Source organism: Phlebotomus argentipes, unplaced genomic scaffold, assembly GCF_947086385.1.
Source record: "Phlebotomus argentipes unplaced genomic scaffold, Phlebotomus argentipes genome assembly contig_15, whole genome shotgun sequence".
NCBI classification, from domain to species: Eukaryota; Metazoa; Arthropoda; class Insecta; order Diptera; family Psychodidae; genus Phlebotomus; species Phlebotomus argentipes.
The window spans coordinates 14238802-14257809 of record NW_026776181.1 but is presented as its reverse complement, the minus strand read 5'-3'; the positions used below and the strand labels follow the sequence as shown (position 1 = coordinate 14257809).

Genomic DNA, 19008 nt, shown 5'->3' with positions numbered 1-19008 from the left:
AGAAGTAACTTTTTTCATTTATCTCGATATGCACACACCTTTTTACTACTGACAAAGGGAGATAGAGAAGCTCACAAAGGCATCCTATTGTTTCGTCCTTCTCTCCATTGAGCGTTTTTTAGCGAAAACATAAAAAAAAATGTGGTCATGGGGCGGTTTCTCCCGTTTGCAACAGACGCACTGCGGAACGCCCCACGTTCTCACAATCATTTTAGAAAGAGGAAGAAGAAAAGTGGAAGGAAAAATGTTACTTTGTAATTCAGTTTGAGGAGTAATGAAAAATCTCATTGAAATATATTTATCGAATATTACACAAATTGTCTTTTCCATTTTGCAATAGAAATCCCAGTGAAAAACACAGCATCGATTTACAATTCATAAAGTTTACTTTATTTAGTTCATCACGAATATCCGCAGCAATATTTCATGATTTGCTGTAACAACTACATCTTTAATAAATATCCACTTAAATTTTTTTTTTCTATTTGGCTTATAAAATACAGTAAAGATATTTTATAGAATTTAGTGAATACTCGGAAAAATGTCTTCAAAATTTCTATTTTAATCCTTTTTTATCATCTCTTCTCACGACAAGAGCTACAAATTTTTTTTTTTATCTCACGATCATATCGGAACGAGTAGCGACTAAAGATCCTTTTCTCAACGATGCAATTACAATCCTAGAGACTGGTCACGATGCGCCTATTTTATTGAATAATTCTCTGTCTTCTTCTTCTCAGTAAAAGATTTTTTTATCCTGTGTGTTTGTTGTGTGCCTCTACCGAAATAGGTGAGATTTTCCTGGCGGAAAATCTTGCTCATAAATTGAAACTACGGAGGGAAAATCGTTGCGTGAGTTAACAGTGACTGGTCGTGACACCATTTGCCGTGCTTGGTGGCACTTGAAGGAGATCTGAATACTGGAGAAGAGCCTCTCGAAGGGATCTCGACACCTCAGTTGACGATGTCGTGGTGCAATCAACCAAGTAAGGATACAGTTCAATCAGTTGCTCCCATGCGGTCTTGCCAACTGCAGATAAAAGTGTCAATCCATCAGTGAATAGTCAAAAGAAGAACACCCTGAAAATCCTCACCTTTAGTCGACGAAGCCTTCTTCATGGAAATGATCAGTGTGGCAACGGCCTTCAGTACAAAGGATATTTCAGAAAGGCGATACCGCGGCAAAGGACACTTTCCACTCTGCCTCTCGTCATCATTGTATTTCTTCAGCACCTCCTGGAATCTGTGCAGAAGTGCCGTGATGGCCAATCTTCCTGCCACGCCGCCCTCAACAGTCGTATTGTTATTGTTGGCATTGCAACTGCCAGTTTCGTCCAGCAGAGAGAACTGAAGGAGTGTGTCGAAGCAAGTCTTTGCAAATTCCTCCCTCAGCTTGAACTCAGAGTCGCATCCTGAAACTGCAAACACGATCAGCATTAGACATTGCCATAGAAACACTTCGAGAACTCACCAATATTAGTTGACGTGGCTGAGTGAATTGATCCCTTGTTGAGGAGCACCACAACATTGAGGATGAACTCCTGAGGAATCTCAGACGAGAAGGAGAGCACTTCATCCCGCAGAAGCTCAATCACTTGACAATCAATCGCCTCATCTAGCACAATCTCCTCCAATCCTCTGTCCTCGATGGTGCACACACTCTTGGGAAAGAGAAACTGATCCAGTGTGTCAGCCAAGTCCTTCCACATGCCGGCAAAGTGCTTCCCATTCGCCCTGATCACTGGCAATCCCGTGTGCAGGACACTCATGAGACTGGATATCGCCAACTTCCACGTACTCGCCGCCGGACACTTGTACTTGAGCGACAGCGGCAGATGGAGAGCCTTGATGATCTCATGGAGAATTGCACTCTGGATTACAGTCTCATCCGATGCGGTCTGCCGATAGAGCTTCACCACGACTGAGAGGGATTTCTCACCAAATGGAATGTAGTTCATGCTTATCCACTCCACACTCGCCGACTGACTGCCTGCCTGATTCCTCGCCTTGCCCTTGTCACACTCCTCATTCAGGCACTCAATGCTCGGCGCGGAGCATGAGAACTGACTGAACTTGAGGAGTTGCTTGAAGATTGCCGGTATCATGGGTCTCAGCGGAGAGCCCTGGGAGAGCGCCTCCTTCTGCAGGAGCTCCATGCAGTCGAGGACACCGTCGTGCAGTGGCGTGAGCGGAGAGTCAGACATCGTGGAGAGGATGTAAGGAGTGGAATCAGTGTGAATGGGTACAACCACAGCATTCATCAGCACACGACAGAGTTGCGTCAAGTCGCTGTCCGTGAAGCGTGGTCGAATGTGCTGAAACAGAGCCGGGAAGATCTGCACGAGAGCCGTGAGGAATGCCTGACTGGGAAAGTAAGCCTCTTCGGTCTTGTCATCGGGATTCGCCGATTGCGCTCCGCATTCACATCCGATATTCAACCACACGCGCCAGGCCACATTCCACATCTCTGTGCTGCTCTCGTCACTCCCATCAGTCGGTCGATTGTAGATGATCTCCTGGAAGGACTTCAGGGCGGCCAGAGACACTTCATTGCTGCGACTGAGCGAAGCGTTCTCTATGAACTCCAGCAGAAGCGCCCAGGCGCGATCAAAGTCCCCGAGTTGCTGCAGAAGCTGCCTCTTTGTGTTGAACACCCTCGAGACTCCTGACAGCGTCAGCACTTGCGTCTCCGCCCACTGTTTCTGCGCCGTATTCCTGGAGTGATGAATCAAGATGTTTCCACTTGTGTCAACTTTCTCATTGCTAGCGGCACTGGAGAGACTCCGCACTTTGTCTAGCAGTGGGAAAAGCACCTGCCACAGCACTGCTTGCCACGTTGGTGGATTCAGGAGACTTCCATGGGCAGAAATGGTGGAGAAGAGCGTCTGACCTCCGGATTTTCGCACAGCCGGTCGATTGTCCACACAGAGATCGCCCAATCTAGCGTAGAGGCACATCCACAGCTTATCGAAGTGTGGCATTGACAGCGTTCCAGGGAAGTCTGGAAACACTGTGGAGTCATCGGTGACAGTTTGGGAGAGTTTCTCCTGATTCTGATTGAAATAATCCGAAATATTCCACATCAGTCCAACAGCTGTTAAGCTTATGTTGAGCTCCTGCGTCTGGGATCCAAACTTTGCAGCTGTGTTCACGCACAGAGGCAAACATCGCCAAGGCATTACCGGCAAAAAGTCCGTTACGACGAGCTGAAGACACTGGAACGCAATACGAATGAGAGCTTCTCCGTGGTGATCAGACACAGCCCCAATTATCCCCAGCACGAGTGGCCATCCGTGGGACAGAGTCTCACCAGCGCCATTCAGCACCTGCAGCACGCAGTCCAGTTGTCTCTGGCGCACATCTCCATGCGGAACTGTGGACAACTCTGCCAGCGGACTCAGAAGCAGCGTCTGCAGCTTCTGGTTGTCTCGCAGCGGCGTCTCGTACTTGTACTGCAGCGCCGTTCTCACCAAATACGTTATAGCTTCCACTCCCCACTCGCGCATTCGGATGTGAGGATGCTGACACACCTCCAGAAGGTGATTCGTCAGTGGACGCCAGAGAACCTCGATTCTCTGCAAGTTCATCACTCCCGTCTCCAGTAGCTTCGCCACGGCAAAGAGCGATGGCTCCCGGTTGGAGTAGGCCAACTCCATAGCCTCATGCGACAACTTGCAGAGAGCATCAATGAGATGATGAAGCGCCACATCGTCCAAATACTGACTGGACTCAAACAGTTGGCTCAGCATTTGCGACAACATTGGTAAGTCCGCCATGACCGCCGTTGTGATCACTGCATTCGTGTCTGTGGTTTGTTTTGGCACGGCCTGGAAGGAAAAAAAAGCCCGTGTCATCGGGATTCCCCAGAAAACCGCGAGCGCACACACACACACACTTATTCCATAGAGATAAGACATCACTCACTTGCAAACTGCCTCCAGTCGATGGCTTGAGACCGAGAATCCAAACGAGATGCTGCAGAGTCGCCAGCACAATGTGCCACGAAGTGCCCAGGAGGCTTCCGTGGCAGTGGGCCAGATGCAGCAGCGCTCTCATGCACTGCAGATTCTTCGCCGTGAGCATAACGGGGCCCTGTTGCACTCCAATTGGGAGCGATGATGTGGGCAGCGGTGTTCCCACGGCCACCACTTGATGCCTGAAATCACTCTCGCCGCAGCCACTCATGTACTGCCCGCCAGCCATCTCCTGACCATCCACACGAGCGTGACAGTTGAGCGGCGTGCTGTGGTAGCCCATATTTAGCACAGAGAGTGCGTAGTGCGGCGGCAGAGAGGCTCTGCAGATGGCTGTGATGAAGGCATCTCGCGGAGCGTGAAGCTCAAGTGTTCCACAGAGAGATGCATAAGTTTGCATAGATTTCAGCACATTCTCCGTCACCGACTCATCCGTGGCGGCGTCAATGAGGGGACTGAGCGCCGCCAGCAATCCGCACCAGCTCGAGTTGATCAACTGACAGTGCAGCTCTTGATCCTCTTCTGTGGTCTTCTCCTTGTACGGCCTGGGATTCGTCTCGCCAATCTGCGAGGGGCCCTGGATGGCCAGCGAAATGGATCTGACAATGTCCAGGAGACAGGCATACGCCACAGAAATGCCATAGCCATCGGGAATCGCTGGCGGCTCCATCTTCTCCAGCATCTCCAGATACGTGGATTTGCACTGACCCGTGGGGAATGTCGCTGTGAGTGGCAGCCAGACGCCACGGAAGAGGAATCCCGGTTGCGGAGAGACGCCCGGACCCACGGGAAGTCCTCCAATCAGTGTGGGTGGATGCATTTGCACAGCTGCCGGTTGATTGCCTACCACTCCCGTGCTCATCAGTTGGGACGTGACGAAGAGGCTCTGCACGTAGGCTCCGAGGGAGTTGATGATGTCCTGAAAGATGTTCGTGGCATGATTGCGGAGATCGTAGCACTTGCAGAAGGACACCAGGAGATCGGGTTGAACAGTCATTTTGTGGAGCACTTCGAGAGCGAGAGAGCGCTGCCACGAGGGCTTGTCCGGATCGAGGAACTTCACAATGAGCGAGAGAAAGATCTCGCACTCCGTCACCAGGAGACTGTGGTACTTCTGAATGAGGATGGACACCACGCGCAGCAGTCTCATGCTTATGGGAAAGTAGGGCTTCTCGTGGGGCGCCGCCGGCTGATTGCTGGACTGAACAACCGTGCGATACTTGATGTTGGGCGAGAAGAGCTTGATCACCAGGGCGCAAACGCGCTCCTTCAGCAGAAAGAAGAACTCCTCGTTCTTGAAGACACTCGTGAAGGACGCCAGCACCGTCTCCAGAAGTTCCAGACCGAAGGTCCTTGTCATCTCTGTCATCCCGAGCAGCCAGTACGGCTGGTCGGCATTCACGAGCTGCACGAGATCTTGGAAGAGGAGAAAAGCATCGGCAGCACAGGGCTTGAGTCCTTTGGGCGCGATTCCCGTGGCCAGCTTCAGCTCCTCAATGTTGATCTCCCTCTTCTCCGCCTCCGCACTCGCTTCCGCCTCCTCCACGACAACCCGCTCGAACACCAGGGACACCAGCTGACGCACCGTCGCCCCGGCCGTGTTGATTGTCGTGGAGTTCTTGGTGAAGTGGAGCCTGAAGCAGAGGACAAGAGTCTTGGCCAGGGTCTCGCCGTGGACAACTGTGTTGGTCGTGAGCAGAAGTGTGACTGTCTGCAGCACTTTGACCTCCTCCGTGCCGTTCTCCATCAACATCCACAGCGTATCGGTTATGTAACGCGCCCCTTTGTGGTCAACAACCTGCTGTGTTATGAGCCTCTGCATCATGCCGAGGCAGAACTTGATGATTTTTACATCCTTCAGCTCGCATCCCTGCACCAGCGGATAGAGAATTTGATTCACCACATAGTACACGGGAGTCTGGGGATTCGCTATTGCACTCTTGAGTTTGGCGATTGCCTCCTCGCACGACTGCAGAACAGAGAGAAAAGATGGGATTGATGAGATTTGTGGGTGTGAAGTATGGTGGGCATTAATCATTCGCCAACACTCAATTCTCCACCATTATCACAGATTATCAGAGTGGCGTGATTGGGACACAATCAGAGTACAATTACCTCTTTTATCTGCGGATATTTCTTCTTCGTCTCCTGACCCAATTGCCGGAAATCACTCTGAAGCACTTCGAGGAACTTTTTCGCTGCCTCCGAACCCGTTGTGCCACTCACAAAAGACATCGCGGCCACCTTTTCACATCAAGTCAGCACTGCGAAGAGAAACTCTTGCAATTACGTCGAACACAACCCTTGATTTCACCCTTTTTCTCCCGAGTCTCAAGAGCACAAAATTAAAATAGTCGCGTTGGCGACAAACACAACCACAATGGAAAAAATTACTCAATTTTTTTTAGTTCGTAGAGAAATGTCAAGTTTAGAACGACAACAGCGCCAAACAAGGCTGCCAATGGAGAACTCTTCTTGAGCCAAATTCAGGCAAATTGCTAAGCTTTCACGGAGATTAATCTCAGTAGCGATTGAGGAATTGTTTATTTTCTGCGGTGCAATCAGTAAAAGTAGATGACATCGTCTGTAAAGGGCATTTTCCGTGCAATTCAGGTCGCATTTCGCTAAATTACTCCACGTTGCCGCCATGGAGTAGTGCCATTTCACTTCTTCGTGGCACTTGAGGTGCTGTCTCTGTTGCCCTCGCGCTCTGGGTCGCAGTTGGTGTTTTTTTGCAGTATAACAACGCATCCAAACACAAACAGTTCAGTTGGTGGAGAAATGTCGAGAGAGTGAAATTTGCTTCATGCACAGCTTATTGATTTTCTGAACTTGTGCTCTCACTCCACGAATTCCTGGCCGCGGCGGAGAAATCAGAGTGTCTGTTTATCTGCAGGTGTGCAAGGGAGAGTCCTTGGATGAGGATATAAGTGATAGTGCTCGTGTCGATTTCGCCAATAAGATACCTTTCTGACAACGTGGATTTTACTTGGCACGCAAATTGATTCTCTTGCCTTGTTTTCTCCTCCAAGCTGCCTGTGTTGTGTGCTATTTATTCGTGGGTGGGAGTGAAAAATTTCACTTTTTCCGTGCGTTTTAACGCCACTGCAGATCCAGAAGAAAAGAAGAAGAAAAAAAATCACCCGACCATTTCTAATGTGGACTACGCCAAAAATCATCCTCCAAATGTAATAAAAAGTTGTGTATTTAGTGTGTTTGTGTGGCATATAATACGTTTTCCACTTCGCGATAGAGTGTGTCTTAAAGCAAGTTCAAGTGCAGAAAAATTATTTTGCAGATATAAATAGCCTTTCCCAGAAGCGTGAGGAATACAAAGTCGTCAATAGGCCAAAAAGGCGGACGCAAAGAGGAAGGAAAAAGAAAAACAGAACAGAGAAGAGGAAATATATTCATCATGGAACAAAGATCTGACAGTCTTCATCTCATAAATCCCTTCGTTCACAAAATGGAATTGATCAATCCGCTGGACAAAGTGAAAGTGAGTCATTTTCGCGTTGTTTTCTCTCGCGGAATATTTCATCTCTTTTTTCAGCAAGATTACAGTCTCTTTCCTTGCCATTTCATCATTCATTCCTCCTTTCTTTCTGGTGCCTTCTGTGCTCATTTTTTAATTTTCAGCGAAGGTTGTCACTTCCTGCAGCGCAGACGCTCTTCTCTCTGCTCCCTTTCCCAATTTTTCCATTACTCACTGCTTCACGACGCAACACAACTATTTGCTTTTCCACTGTGGCACAGGTATAAGTCACAATTTCCAGAGACTTATCGAAATTTATCTCCTTCAAGAGATCATAAAGTGTTTATGATTTGCCCTTCAAGCTAATGGCTATTTCTTTCTCGACTCAATGTCTTTCTCTTTCACCCGAAAAAAAAGAGTGAACATTCCAACATCTCAAACTAACACAATGTGGCCTCAATTTCAGTTACATGAACTTCACTTGTGTTGTATACCTTCATCTTTCGATCGGGTGTAAACAATTGAGGTCCACGTATCATGGGGAAAATTGCAAAGGCATGACGTAGAGGATCATGCCACTATTTTCTATCTCTGATGTATCGACTCATCACAGAGACTAAGATCTCTTGAGGTGGCTGAAAACTGAATACACACCGCACTATCTCATACACTGATCAATTTCCGTTTTTCATTTCTAATCCCGACAAGTTATGGATGAGCACACAGCTCGGCTGTGTTGTTATTTCAACACTTGGTGGGAAATGCAAAAGGTTCAATGTTCACAAAATGCGATAAGCTCTGATTGATTTAGAATAAAACACACACCTCAAGTTCGATACTCTGTGACTTTCTCTCTTATTTACTCTTATTTTGACTCTGATCTGCATCTCATTACAGACTGCGGTTTTCACCGTTCTCCTTCTTCCATTTCGCGTGTTTGTGATCTGTGTTCTTCTGCTACTGGCCTGGTTTTTGGCCTGCATCGGACTCTTTGGTCTCACCGATGATGATTTGCGCTCGAGGCCTATGAAAGGCTGGCGAAGGTATAAAACGATCTCGCAATCGATCACGATCGAAAAAGGCTTTTCTCTTAAAATATTTTTATAAAACCTACACATTTACATTTACCAATAATGCCGTTTCTCTTTTTTTTAACCACTTAATATATTTGATTTTTATTACTAACTCTTGGGTGGATATTAATTCGATGTATAAGTCTTGTTCATTATCATTTTCACTCTCGAAATGCGCAAAAAATTGGTGGATTGAAAATGCAAATGAATTTTCCTATGTTTTTACTGATACTAATTCCATTGATCAATTAGAAAAGATTTTCCATCGAGACCACGAAAGACAAATTAACCAACACTTTCGCTTTGTCTCTTGTCTCTTAAAATAATGTCATTTATTTTGTATGCAATCTCTCACTTTCACGGTATTCTTTAAACATCTCTTACTTCCCTTTTAGGCGTGTAATTTAATGCTCATAAATCGCCTCTCTGTACATCACTTTATCAGTATTGTTTGCTATCTTTACTTAGTATTTTAGTTGTGTTTGTTTCTTGTGTTGTCTGTTTCTCTCTCTCTCTCTCTCTCTGTCTCTTATTTTACATTGACGAATTTTTCTCAGAGAGCCATCAACAATTCTTATTGTAACCAACAGGACGATACAATTAATGACCGCTGCTGTTATGAGATATTTATTCATGGCCGGGTCTTTTCATCGGGTGCAGTTTAAGGGGGACTGGGCGCCAACGAAAAAAGCTCCCATTTTGGTTGTAGCACCCCATTCGTCCTTCTTTGATTCGCTGGTGGTGGTCCTCTTGGGGCCACCAGCCGTTGTGGCCAAGGCTGAGACGGCGTCTCTGCCGTTTTTCGGAAGTACGTTGCCTTATTATCACATCATCTTTGTTTTTTTTACCTCCATCAATCAATTTTTACCAATTATTATATACTCTTTATGCTGTAATCCCTCTTCCCCTAAACACTTATTTTTGTGTAAGAAGACCTTTTCTCTTGCAAAGAAAGTTGTTAATTTTGACCCCAGGCAGAAAATTCTTTTTCCAAAAAACAAAAAAAATTAAACAAAACAAAATTCGCCAGCAATTGAGAATAAATTTGAAAAGGGAAAATAACTACACATCGGCGGAAGGTGTGAAAAGATATCTAATCTATTTTAAAGTTTGGTATATTTACTAATTAATGGTGGTTATTTTTTAAATGAAGAAATATTGTTAAGATGTTTATGGATAGTTTTATTTATTTGTGCAGTTTGTACAAAATGCTTTTTTTTTGGCTTTCGGTTCCATGGTACACTTTGGTTTCACTATGTTTTTTTTGGTCAATTTATTCAACAGTGCTAAACATAATGGAAGATTTTATCGAGCCAAATATGTTTAGAATTGTTGAATGGAATTTTTGGGGATCATTTATTTTATACAATTCCAAGAGAAAACATGTAAATATTTTTGGTTCATTTACATTTTGTTCTGTTTCGCTTTTCTAAATTCATTTCAAGATTTAAAAAAAATTGCCTTTTGCAAATGATAACGAATGAACAGCACGCGCTTTTGGAAGTCTAGTACGAAGATTATTGTCTTTTTTGGTGAAAATATGAAGAGCAAATTGTTCCAATTTTTTGCCATGCTGATAAGAAAAATCATGATAGTAACTGAAAGAGAGATGATTTGTCTGTGTGTTGATTTTTTGTGTTTGCCTCATTCCTGAAAGGTTACTGAAAAACCTAATATGCTTGGTCGGGCGCTGTTCATATTTGGCCGGCGGAATGTCAATCCGTGTTATTGGAACACAGGCGAGGCGAGATGAGGCGCCGATTCTTGTTGTAGCTCCGCACACCACTTTTCTGGACAGTGTAATAGTCTATGTAACAAATATGAGCTCAGTTATAGTACGTAAGGAATCAATGGACAACTATGTCGGCAGTAAGTTTATCATTTCTGTTGTTTTAGTTTCCCCTCTTCTCACACCCTTATTGTCACTCTTTTCTCTAATTTTCTCTAATTTATGAAAAACATCTCCGTCTCATCTGTGTAAATTATTAAATACGACTATCAGTTTGAAAGACCTTTTCTTTGACGATGAAGTACAGTCACTTTGGTTGAACGCGGGGGTGTTTTTTTTTTGAGAGCAATTTATCTCGATTGCAAAGGTGTTGGTGATTTTGAGGATGAGACCAAAATTCATAAGAAAGCGCTCGCAACGATTGACAAAAAGAGCTTGTCAGAAAAAGAAATTTAACAACTTTCTTTTATTGTGATTATTATTTTTTTTATATCTCACAATGCAAAATTTATACTCTAGATTTATTTAGATATTGTGAGAAATTCATGTGTGGGGAAAAGGCAATTCTAATGCTCTTCTTTTCTTCTCACCCTTCGCTTTGTCCAACGTCTAATCATTTCGCTAGAGTTGATAAACTATACACAGCCGATCTATGTGTGGCGAGAGGATCCAAATTCTCGACAAAACACGATAAAGGCTATCAAGGAGAGGGCAAACTCGTCTGAAGATTGGCCACAGGTATTTTGGCAATCGTCAAGTTATCTTGGATGTTATTTAACTTCCTCTTCTCCACACTAGATCATCATTTTCCCCGAAGGGACCTGCACAAACCGCTCTTGCCTGATCACATTCAAACACGGAGCTTTCTACCCAGGCGTGCCTGTTCAGCCCGTGTGCATTCGCTATCCGAACAGATTGGATACCGTCACGTGGACCTGGGAGGGTCCTGGCGTGTGAGTTTTCATTTCTGCTCAGAGGCAGAAGCAATTTTGGAATTTGCATAGTCGACATCCATATTAATCGTGTGCAATATATCTTTTGCAGGTTGAAACTTCTCTGGCTCACGCTGACTCAAGTGCACAGTGCATGCGAAGTTGAGTTTCTTCCAGTGTACGTGCCATCGCCAGAAGAGAGAGCCAATGCCAAATTGTACGCTCACAATGTGCGAAATGTTATGTCCAAGTGAGTTATAAATCGATTGCCACATTGCTATTTTATCCGCTTCATCTACACATGCCCTTATGTAACTCACCTCCTTCCTGCAGAGCACTTGGCTTGCCAATATCAGACTACACTTATGATGACTGCAAAGTATTGACACGTGCCAAAGAAATTAATCTTCCATTTGCCCCATCGATTGTTGACGTTGAGAAGCTGCGAGAGAGTGTTGGGTAAGTGAAGAGTAGTGTGTTGTGAGATTGTGAAAGGACATTTTGTAAACTAATGTGATTTACAGGCTGAATAAGACGCAAATTGAGGAAAAGATTGCAACTTCGCAGCCCGGAAATATCCCAGAGAACTCAATTAACTATGTGGAATTCTGCCAGAGGCTCCAAATTCAACAGAGCCACCCGCACGCCCACAAACTCTTCTCACTATTCGACCCGGTGAGTTTGCGAGCTAATGCATATTTGTGATTTCCGAGTATAATCGAAACTCTCTCTCCCTCTCTCTATTATCTCATCAGCGATCCTGTGGAGTTATAGATTTTCGAGAGTATCTGCTCTGCGCTCTGTTTCTCATGAAACCCAGTCAATCCCAAATTGACTTGGTTAGATCTGCCTTCAAGGTAAAGCAATTTGACAGAGAGAGATTCATGAGAATCTTTCCTTAATTCAATTGGATGTCCTTTTCTTCGTAGATCTACGAGAGCAGTTCGGGCGGTGTAACGTGCAGATTCTTCCGTCAAATTCTCCATCACACGCTGGCACTGCCGGACGACGTGAACGAAGTTATGTTTTCGCAAATTAGAAAAGGGACTCTAGACTATATAACATTTGGTGAGGAGAAATTTGTTTTTAGTAAGTCTCAACCCGGAGAATAATCAAATTTTCTTTACAGATGACTTTGTGACATACGCAAAAGGAAAGGCTGAATTCTCAAAAATATTCTCACAGAATTTTGAGTCGTGCGAGAAACCAAAACAACCCTAAAATACCATTTTAGCTTTAGTGTTTCTGTCCTTTTCCCCATTTATATTTATGATGCCCTTGTGAAAATTACAATAACATTCTGTTCAAGCAAGCGTATTTATCTCATGTGACGAAAATTAATTGTAGCCAGAAGAATATTGTGTAAAATTTGCCATTTAATATTGTATAAAAGAAAATCTTGTGTCTATTTTATGTGAAGAGCAATGCTGTAGTTACCCAAGAATTATTTATTATGTACTCGTAGGACAAAGAAAAACTGATTCAAATCCTCATTTTGTGTTAGAGCAGCGCAGGGAATGTAGTATATTTGAACATTGCGGTGAAGTTTCTGTATTTTCTTGCATTTATGCTGTCTAGATTTTCTTATTTTTTTCTATTAGAATATTGACAATCATTGGTTTTTGTGGGAGGATAAAGGAAAGAGTGGAAGTTTAGCAATGAAGTGTGTCGATAACTAATACCTCCTGCCAGAGAGCGAAGTATAAATAGTGTACTTATTGGGGAAGAGAAACTACAGAAAAAATTACTATTTTGTACGTATTACCGATGAAACTTACTGTATTGTGTAACTGTCTGTATTCTTACGGAAGAATGTGTAGAAGTAATTTATAGAACATTTGAGTAATTTATTGTGAGGATAAAATTGAAAGTGTATTTTTAGCATATATAATTCTAATGTGTTTCAATTTGAAGGGGGAAAAGAATCTGTAAAATTCTCAGTTGCAAGAACATATTAGATTGAGAACAATACTACAGTTGTGAAGAGGAAAAACCCAACTCAAAGAACTCAGTAATAAACCAGTATTTATAGAAAAGTGAATCGTTTAAATGAATTTTCACGCTCAAGTTATGCAAATTTCCATGATTTTCAATACATCATTTGCGCCATGTGGCGTTGGCTTAATTTGGCGAAATTGGAGCAACGCAAACCGTAAGTCCTGTGTTCATCTTATTGTTTGGCAAATCCAAGGGACAGGCGAGGAAAAAGCTGTTTTAATGAGACTTGGTGTACAATAGTAGCTTTTCATTTCCCGGAATATTTCAAGCGTGGCGGAAAACCCAGACTGCTTTAAAAGTAAAATGAAAAGCGACAAATGGAAGGCCTTCGGGAAAACAATAATTGTACCTACATTTAGAGCTTTCTTGTATTTCCACGTTATGCTTGTTGCTGACGCAATTGACTATGTGTTCTGCAGGGTTGTCCAAAATAGTACATTGCAACGGGAATTATTTGACTGAAATTTGTTACAAATTTAATGTTGTAATTTGATATCATAAAGCGGTGTGAAGCATTTGAAGATTAGATCAGGATTAAGGGTAAGCTCATGTAGGAATTTCCATATATTTCATGAATTTATTAGTGAAATGTCTTGGCGACCTCCCCATAATTTTACTCGCATGCAAATGGGATTCTTCCTTTGAAAACTTACGTTCAGGGAAACCAAACTGCATCCAAGAGCCACTAATACTCACATATTTATTCATGAAAGCATCCTGTTTGGCTCCTCGCACATCCCGCTCCGCTGCATTATTCATTTAGAGGAAATTCTAGAATTTCCCGATGGATAGTTATTTACATAAGACTTATGCTGAGCATCCTGCCAAATCCTCTCTCGCTAATATATCCCACAAAGAGAGGCAAACAACATGCTTAGCATTATTCGAAGCCTTCCAGCCACAAAGTTGCCCTCTTCCCGACGCCGAAGCCGGGCATTTTATTGTGTCTGGGAGGGAAAGTAATTAGGAAAATGTGGCTCCAGCAGCTGTTTCATGAGATGATATATGAGAATTGTGTTACTGGGCGATAGGAATGCACAACCACAGAGTTTTCCTTTCACTCTCCTCATGCGAATCACATGCCATTCTGGCCACATTGCTCAGAATTATAGGTCCGTGGGTGGTTTTTCGCCCCTTCTATCGGACACTCGGCTTAGGCTCAGGCCTCTAAACCTGCCACAGGGGATGGATATGGCCTTTTTGTACAATTGCCGAGGATTTAGAGATAGAATATTCAGTGATTCACACAAGTATTACATTTGAATGAAGTTAAAGTTTGTCGGGAAGTCATAGAGTATTTTCTTAAGCTGAGAGAGAGAGAGAAAAGTGGGAGTTTGAGGGAAAAAGTTTGTTGGCTTGGAGAAAAGTCAACACCACAACAATTCCATACATTCTCGCAATAATCCCACGATTTACTGTTAATAGAGTCTTCTGGCTCTGTTTTGCACACAACATATTTGCAAGATTATTCCAACTATGACCAATGGATGATTTCTGCCACATCTTTCTTTTCGCAAATACTTTTTTGATATTGATTTTCACTTTGGGTGCGTACTTCTGTGTCCGTGAAACTGTAGAGAGTGGAAATTTTGTATAATAATAAATTGTGGGAAGTGATTAAATTTTAATGAGGTGCATAAAATTATTATACGCAAAAGTTTTTAGTCAATTATATTCCGAATAATTATTCCCACGACCGCTGACTACATTCTACATTTTGTATTGGTTAGACACTGTGACGGAGAAAAAAATCGATCGAAACTTTTAGCTGTTTTAGTTTTGTACAGCAATGTTATATTGCTTTTATGTAAAGTATGTGGGAAAGGTTAGTATATGTAAATTGTTAAAGGGCAGTTGGGTGCATTTATTGCAAAAATTGCTACGCGATGGGATGAGGTGTTTATTTAGACTGCTCCATAATTCATAATTGCACTACATTTCTCAGCACATCCACACAATTCTCTCCTCAAGTCGCACTTGCATTTCCACGCCATTGTTCAATGCTAACGACTGGCGTCAGTGCAGGAGTTTTTCCTCGCTTTCCCTCCAAATTGGCACGAAATAAGTTTGCGTTCTGCTGGTGCATAATTACTAAGCTCGCAAAACTGGGTGTTTGTGCTCCACAAATAATGTTGTATATGTACGTGTTTTTGGGGTGGAAAGGAGTGAAAATGGAATGTATGTCGATGCACTTGTAGGGCCTTTTATTAGGCGATGCTTCCCTCGTGGGCCGTGCAATTAAATTTATTCCTTGTCCCAACAATGGGAGAAGATAAATAAAATGGGGACGATGATTTTATGCAATCTCAATTGCCCCTGGAGCCCGGGGCGATGGGAAGGGGGAGCACTGAAGCGATAAAAGTTGGATGTGTGCCATGGAAGTGATTTTTGCCAGGGTGAGGGAGAATTGGAGTTCTTATATGGCATGGACGTATTGGCACCAGGCGCCTTGATGTCATAAAGACAAATTACATGATTTTTGAAATGGGACACTGAGTGGAGGAAGGAGTGAATGAGAGGGATGAATTGTACAGAGAATAATAATGTTGCTGATTAAATTTTGCAATCAGAAATGCAAACAGACGAGATGGAAAATCCCTCTTAATATGAAATGCGAAAAGGAAAATCAATGCACGAGCGTGGAAATGTATTTATGCGTTTCAATAGAGCGCACATAAGGATATTTTTCTATAGAGCTCTTGTAGCGACGACGTTGATCGCTTTCGACTGTTTTATTCGATTAGAGCGAATGACTGTGATTGCTCAACGAGTATGGGAAGGTTTTTGCGGGATTGCGGAGTGCTCACGGCGTGAGGTGCAAAAAGCTCTTGGCACAAGTTCAATTCAATCAATTATTGTTGTATTATTGTTTCTTCCCGCGGGCCGTTCGCTCGATAGAGATGGGACTTGGACAAGGAATTGGAACACTATTGAATACACATACACTTGAGACCAAGCTTGAGATGAGAGGCAGACGGATAGATAAAATTTCGTAAAACTGCTACTTCACAGAATAGAGACTGAGAAGAGCTTTAGCCAGCACTTTGCCACTCGTAAGTCGCACTCCAGCATTTTTCCAGACGCCACGACCAGATGGCTTTTCCTCTCATGCGAGAAGTTTGTAAGTCAGTGGATGCATTTTATTGATTAGTCTTGCAAGTTGAATTGAAAATGCGACTATTAAATTCTTATGCGGAGAAAGTTTCAGTGAGGAATGCGTGGCATCTCATCCTCTCGCATTCCTGCGTCCTGTCGCTCAACAATGTGGTCAATGGTTGGCCACGGCACAATGGAGACGGTGAATTTCTATGGACATTGATGCATTCATTCGAGCGTGAGCTTTCCATCCCGAGGAAGAATTTCTATGGTGTGTAAGAAGTGGTGAAATTGTAGTGAGAGCTTCTTTATTGGAATTTCACAGTTGATAAAGTTACGTGAGATTCCTGTTAAATAGGGTTTTTGCCCTCATCAGAGCGTCCTTGTGACTATTTATCATACAATATAAGACTTATGACGGAAAGTTATTTGGTCCGTGATGCAAAAATGCAGGAATCGCGAATAAAATTGCACGCTGCATTGAAATATCGCAGAAGCTTGATTAGTCCGGGCGATGGAAGAGAGCAGGAGAGACAGTAAAAATCCTTTTCAAGTGTAGCAATATTCTCAGTACCGCGTCTCGGCGTGTATGAATTGTGTATGATGAAATTATGACGGCGAATGTCGGAATTTATGGGTACTGGCGCGCACTGTGTGAGGGAAAAAAAGTCAATTGAGGGGTGGTTCATGTTGTGATACCGACGAAGAAAGTGGTGCTTAAGTAAATATGTCAGTGGAATACTTAATTCAATACTTTTGGGGTTTCTCTCCCTTTTTCTTTAAATTGCTCAAAATACGCTCGCACGAATAGTTATTGCTTGGGATACATAAGTACGCGCGCGATGATAGTATTTCTCACGTAGTTTTTCCATACTCACACCCACTCACGTCTCGCTGGTATGTCTTAAGTTTCCTCATAAATACATTTGTGCACAAAAACCCCTTCTCTGGAACGCGGCGGAGAAAGGATAGAGGAGAAAACCTAACAAACTCTCTACCACGTATTCTCGTGTGTATATGTAAATTTTTTTTCCCCGAGACAAGAGCGTCGTGAGGAGAAAACGTAGAGGCAAATACATACAGGGCGCATTGGAAAATGTGAGGAAAATGGAGAAAAAGACTGGAAATCCTATATAATAGTACACGAAGCTTTTACGAGTGCCTCCCGACTCCATTGGAGCTTTCGTGCTTTTCATGGTTTATTCACCCGCTTTTATGTGTTCACCCTTAAAATTTGTGCTAGTGGAAGTTCACTTTAGTCTTCGTGAAGTCTTTGTTGTGAACGTATCTCTCTGTGCAATGTGGAGCGGAAGAACACTGAAAAATTTCTGAAAATTGAATATAATCGCGTAAATAAAGTGACAATTGTTGGTTTGTAAACAATTTACCACGACGGTGTGTAGATAAGTTGCTAAAGGGTGGATAATGAATATTTTCCGTGCTGAAAATGCTTAAATGGAGAATCTTCCTTTGATGTTCGCGAGTTTCGCGATATATCTCTTTTTTGGGTAATAGTGTGGGGAGAAAGAAAAATATTAACAGAAAGTGGGAAAATGAAATCGCAAAAAAGACTGAAATTTATCGATTCCCTTTTGCTATACAGAAGAGAAAATAATTCACTACAGTCAGTTAATTCATTTATCATCGGGGAATATAAGGAGGGCAGAAAGCCTTGCGATTTGTGTAATTTATCTCTCAGTTCTTTTTTCTCTCCCTTTAAAAGTTGTGAGTGTAAAGTGAAAAAGAATCTCAGTTTGTTCTTTTTTCCCACACATTCTTTTGCGTTTTCAATAATATATGTATCGCAGCTAGAATTGAGATACTGCCAGCCGAATTCTCAACTGAAGATTGTGCCGAAATGACCAGGAAAATTAAGTAGAAAGTTCACTTGTTAGCAGTTTTACCTTTTCTCGCGATTGCGGTACATAAAAGTCGATGTATAATGTGGCAGTTGCGTGAAACTCGTCACGCAACCAACTGTTTTTACCTTCGCATATATTTTTCTTCATTTCTTCGAAAAATAAAACAACATATGAGTGAATATGCCGATTAAAGGGTGAGGGTTGAAATATGTAACTAGAAAGGAAATTTTTCTTTTCCAAACTCGCGTCGCAAAATATTTTTGAAATAAAACGAAGGGGAGAGAGAAAAAAAATTGTCAAACATATAACAGAGAGAAATGCGAGGAAACTTTCCTCATTCGTGCACCTAATTGCCTTTCTACTTGGAGTTTTCAAAGAGTTTTTCTTGGCTTATTGATATAAGAAAACGTATGTCGAGAATCGCAGTGCTGAAAAATGCTCTCCTCAGTGAAATTGTGTGCGCTGAAGAGTGGGATGAAAATTGGGATCTTCTTCTGCTCTATACATTATTTCACAGCACGAAATGTTTAATGTTTTGTGCCTAATCGTGGTGAGAGATAGTCTAATTTCCGTTCTCTTACGAGAATTTCCTGGGAATTTTTCTTCTGCAAATCCCGTCTTGAAAAGTAATACAAGTTCTTGACATTTGATGAGCCAAGAGAAGAGCTCTTCTCCACTCTAGATCTCTAGATCCTTCCCTCTGGGGATAGAATGTCTTAAGAAGATAATTATATATGCATATGCTTTCGCGATAGATGGGAGAACTCCTGTTCCTGCTGCTATATGCATATTGTATTTCATAAGCGAGGCGGAGAAGAAATATGAAGAAATTTCAGCATGATGTTAAGTGACATTGACTATTAGTATTG

General features: G+C 42.8%; 2 protein-coding genes across 7 annotated transcripts; one reads left to right on the top strand and one right to left on the bottom strand.

Annotated features, from left to right (window-relative positions):
• Positions 1-363: 363 nt before the first annotated feature.
• On the bottom strand, positions 364-6352 carry LOC132261797 (protein MON2 homolog). The gene is made up of 5 exons (XM_059760768.1): positions 6090-6352; positions 3925-5943; positions 1472-3827; positions 1095-1418; positions 364-1030 (listed from the first exon to the last, which is right to left on the bottom strand). Exons 1-5 carry the CDS (start codon positions 6207-6209, stop codon positions 858-860), a joined length of 4992 nt encoding a protein of 1663 aa, XP_059616751.1. The 5' UTR covers positions 6210-6352; the 3' UTR covers positions 364-857.
• A 339-nt stretch (positions 6353-6691) lies between these two features.
• On the top strand, positions 6692-13219 carry LOC132262480 (lysophosphatidylcholine acyltransferase). 6 transcript variants are annotated; one of them, XM_059761758.1, is made up of 12 exons: positions 6692-7172; positions 7257-7473; positions 8347-8492; positions 9113-9330; positions 10877-10989; positions 11050-11204; positions 11296-11433; positions 11517-11642; positions 11708-11858; positions 11939-12040; positions 12113-12251; positions 12313-13219. In XM_059761758.1, the coding sequence occupies exons 2-12, from the start codon at positions 7390-7392 to the stop codon at positions 12402-12404; spliced, it is 1464 nt and encodes a 487-aa protein (XP_059617741.1). In that variant the 5' UTR covers positions 6692-7172; positions 7257-7389; the 3' UTR covers positions 12405-13219. The 6 variants fall into 6 exon arrangements, with proteins under 6 accessions (XP_059617741.1, XP_059617739.1, XP_059617740.1 ...); XM_059761756.1 differs by having other exon boundaries at positions 6693-7162; XM_059761757.1 differs by having other exon boundaries at positions 6693-7172; positions 7273-7473.
• The last annotated feature ends 5789 nt before the right edge of the window (positions 13220-19008 follow it).

Excerpts from the sequence above, each read along its gene's own strand:
- LOC132261797 (XM_059760768.1), bottom strand. The coding sequence starts at position 6,209 with ATGTCTTTTGTGAGTGGCACAACGGGTTCGGAGGCAGCGAAAAAGTTC. Across the intron at positions 5,944-6,089 it reads AATATCCGCAGATAAAAGAG|TCGTGCGAGGAGGCAATCGC; the intron begins GTAATTGTACTC and ends TCTGTTCTGCAG. Across the intron at positions 1,419-1,471 it reads AGCCACGTCAACTAATATTG|TTTCAGGATGCGACTCTGAG; the intron begins GTGAGTTCTCGA and ends TCGTGTTTGCAG.
- LOC132262480 (XM_059761758.1), top strand. The coding sequence starts at position 7,390 with ATGGAACAAAGATCTGACAGTCTTCATCTCATAAATCCCTTCGTTCAC. Across the intron at positions 9,331-10,876 it reads GTCTCTGCCGTTTTTCGGAA|AGTTGATAAACTATACACAG; the intron begins GTACGTTGCCTT and ends TCATTTCGCTAG. Across the intron at positions 11,859-11,938 it reads TCTTCTCACTATTCGACCCG|CGATCCTGTGGAGTTATAGA; the intron begins GTGAGTTTGCGA and ends TTATCTCATCAG.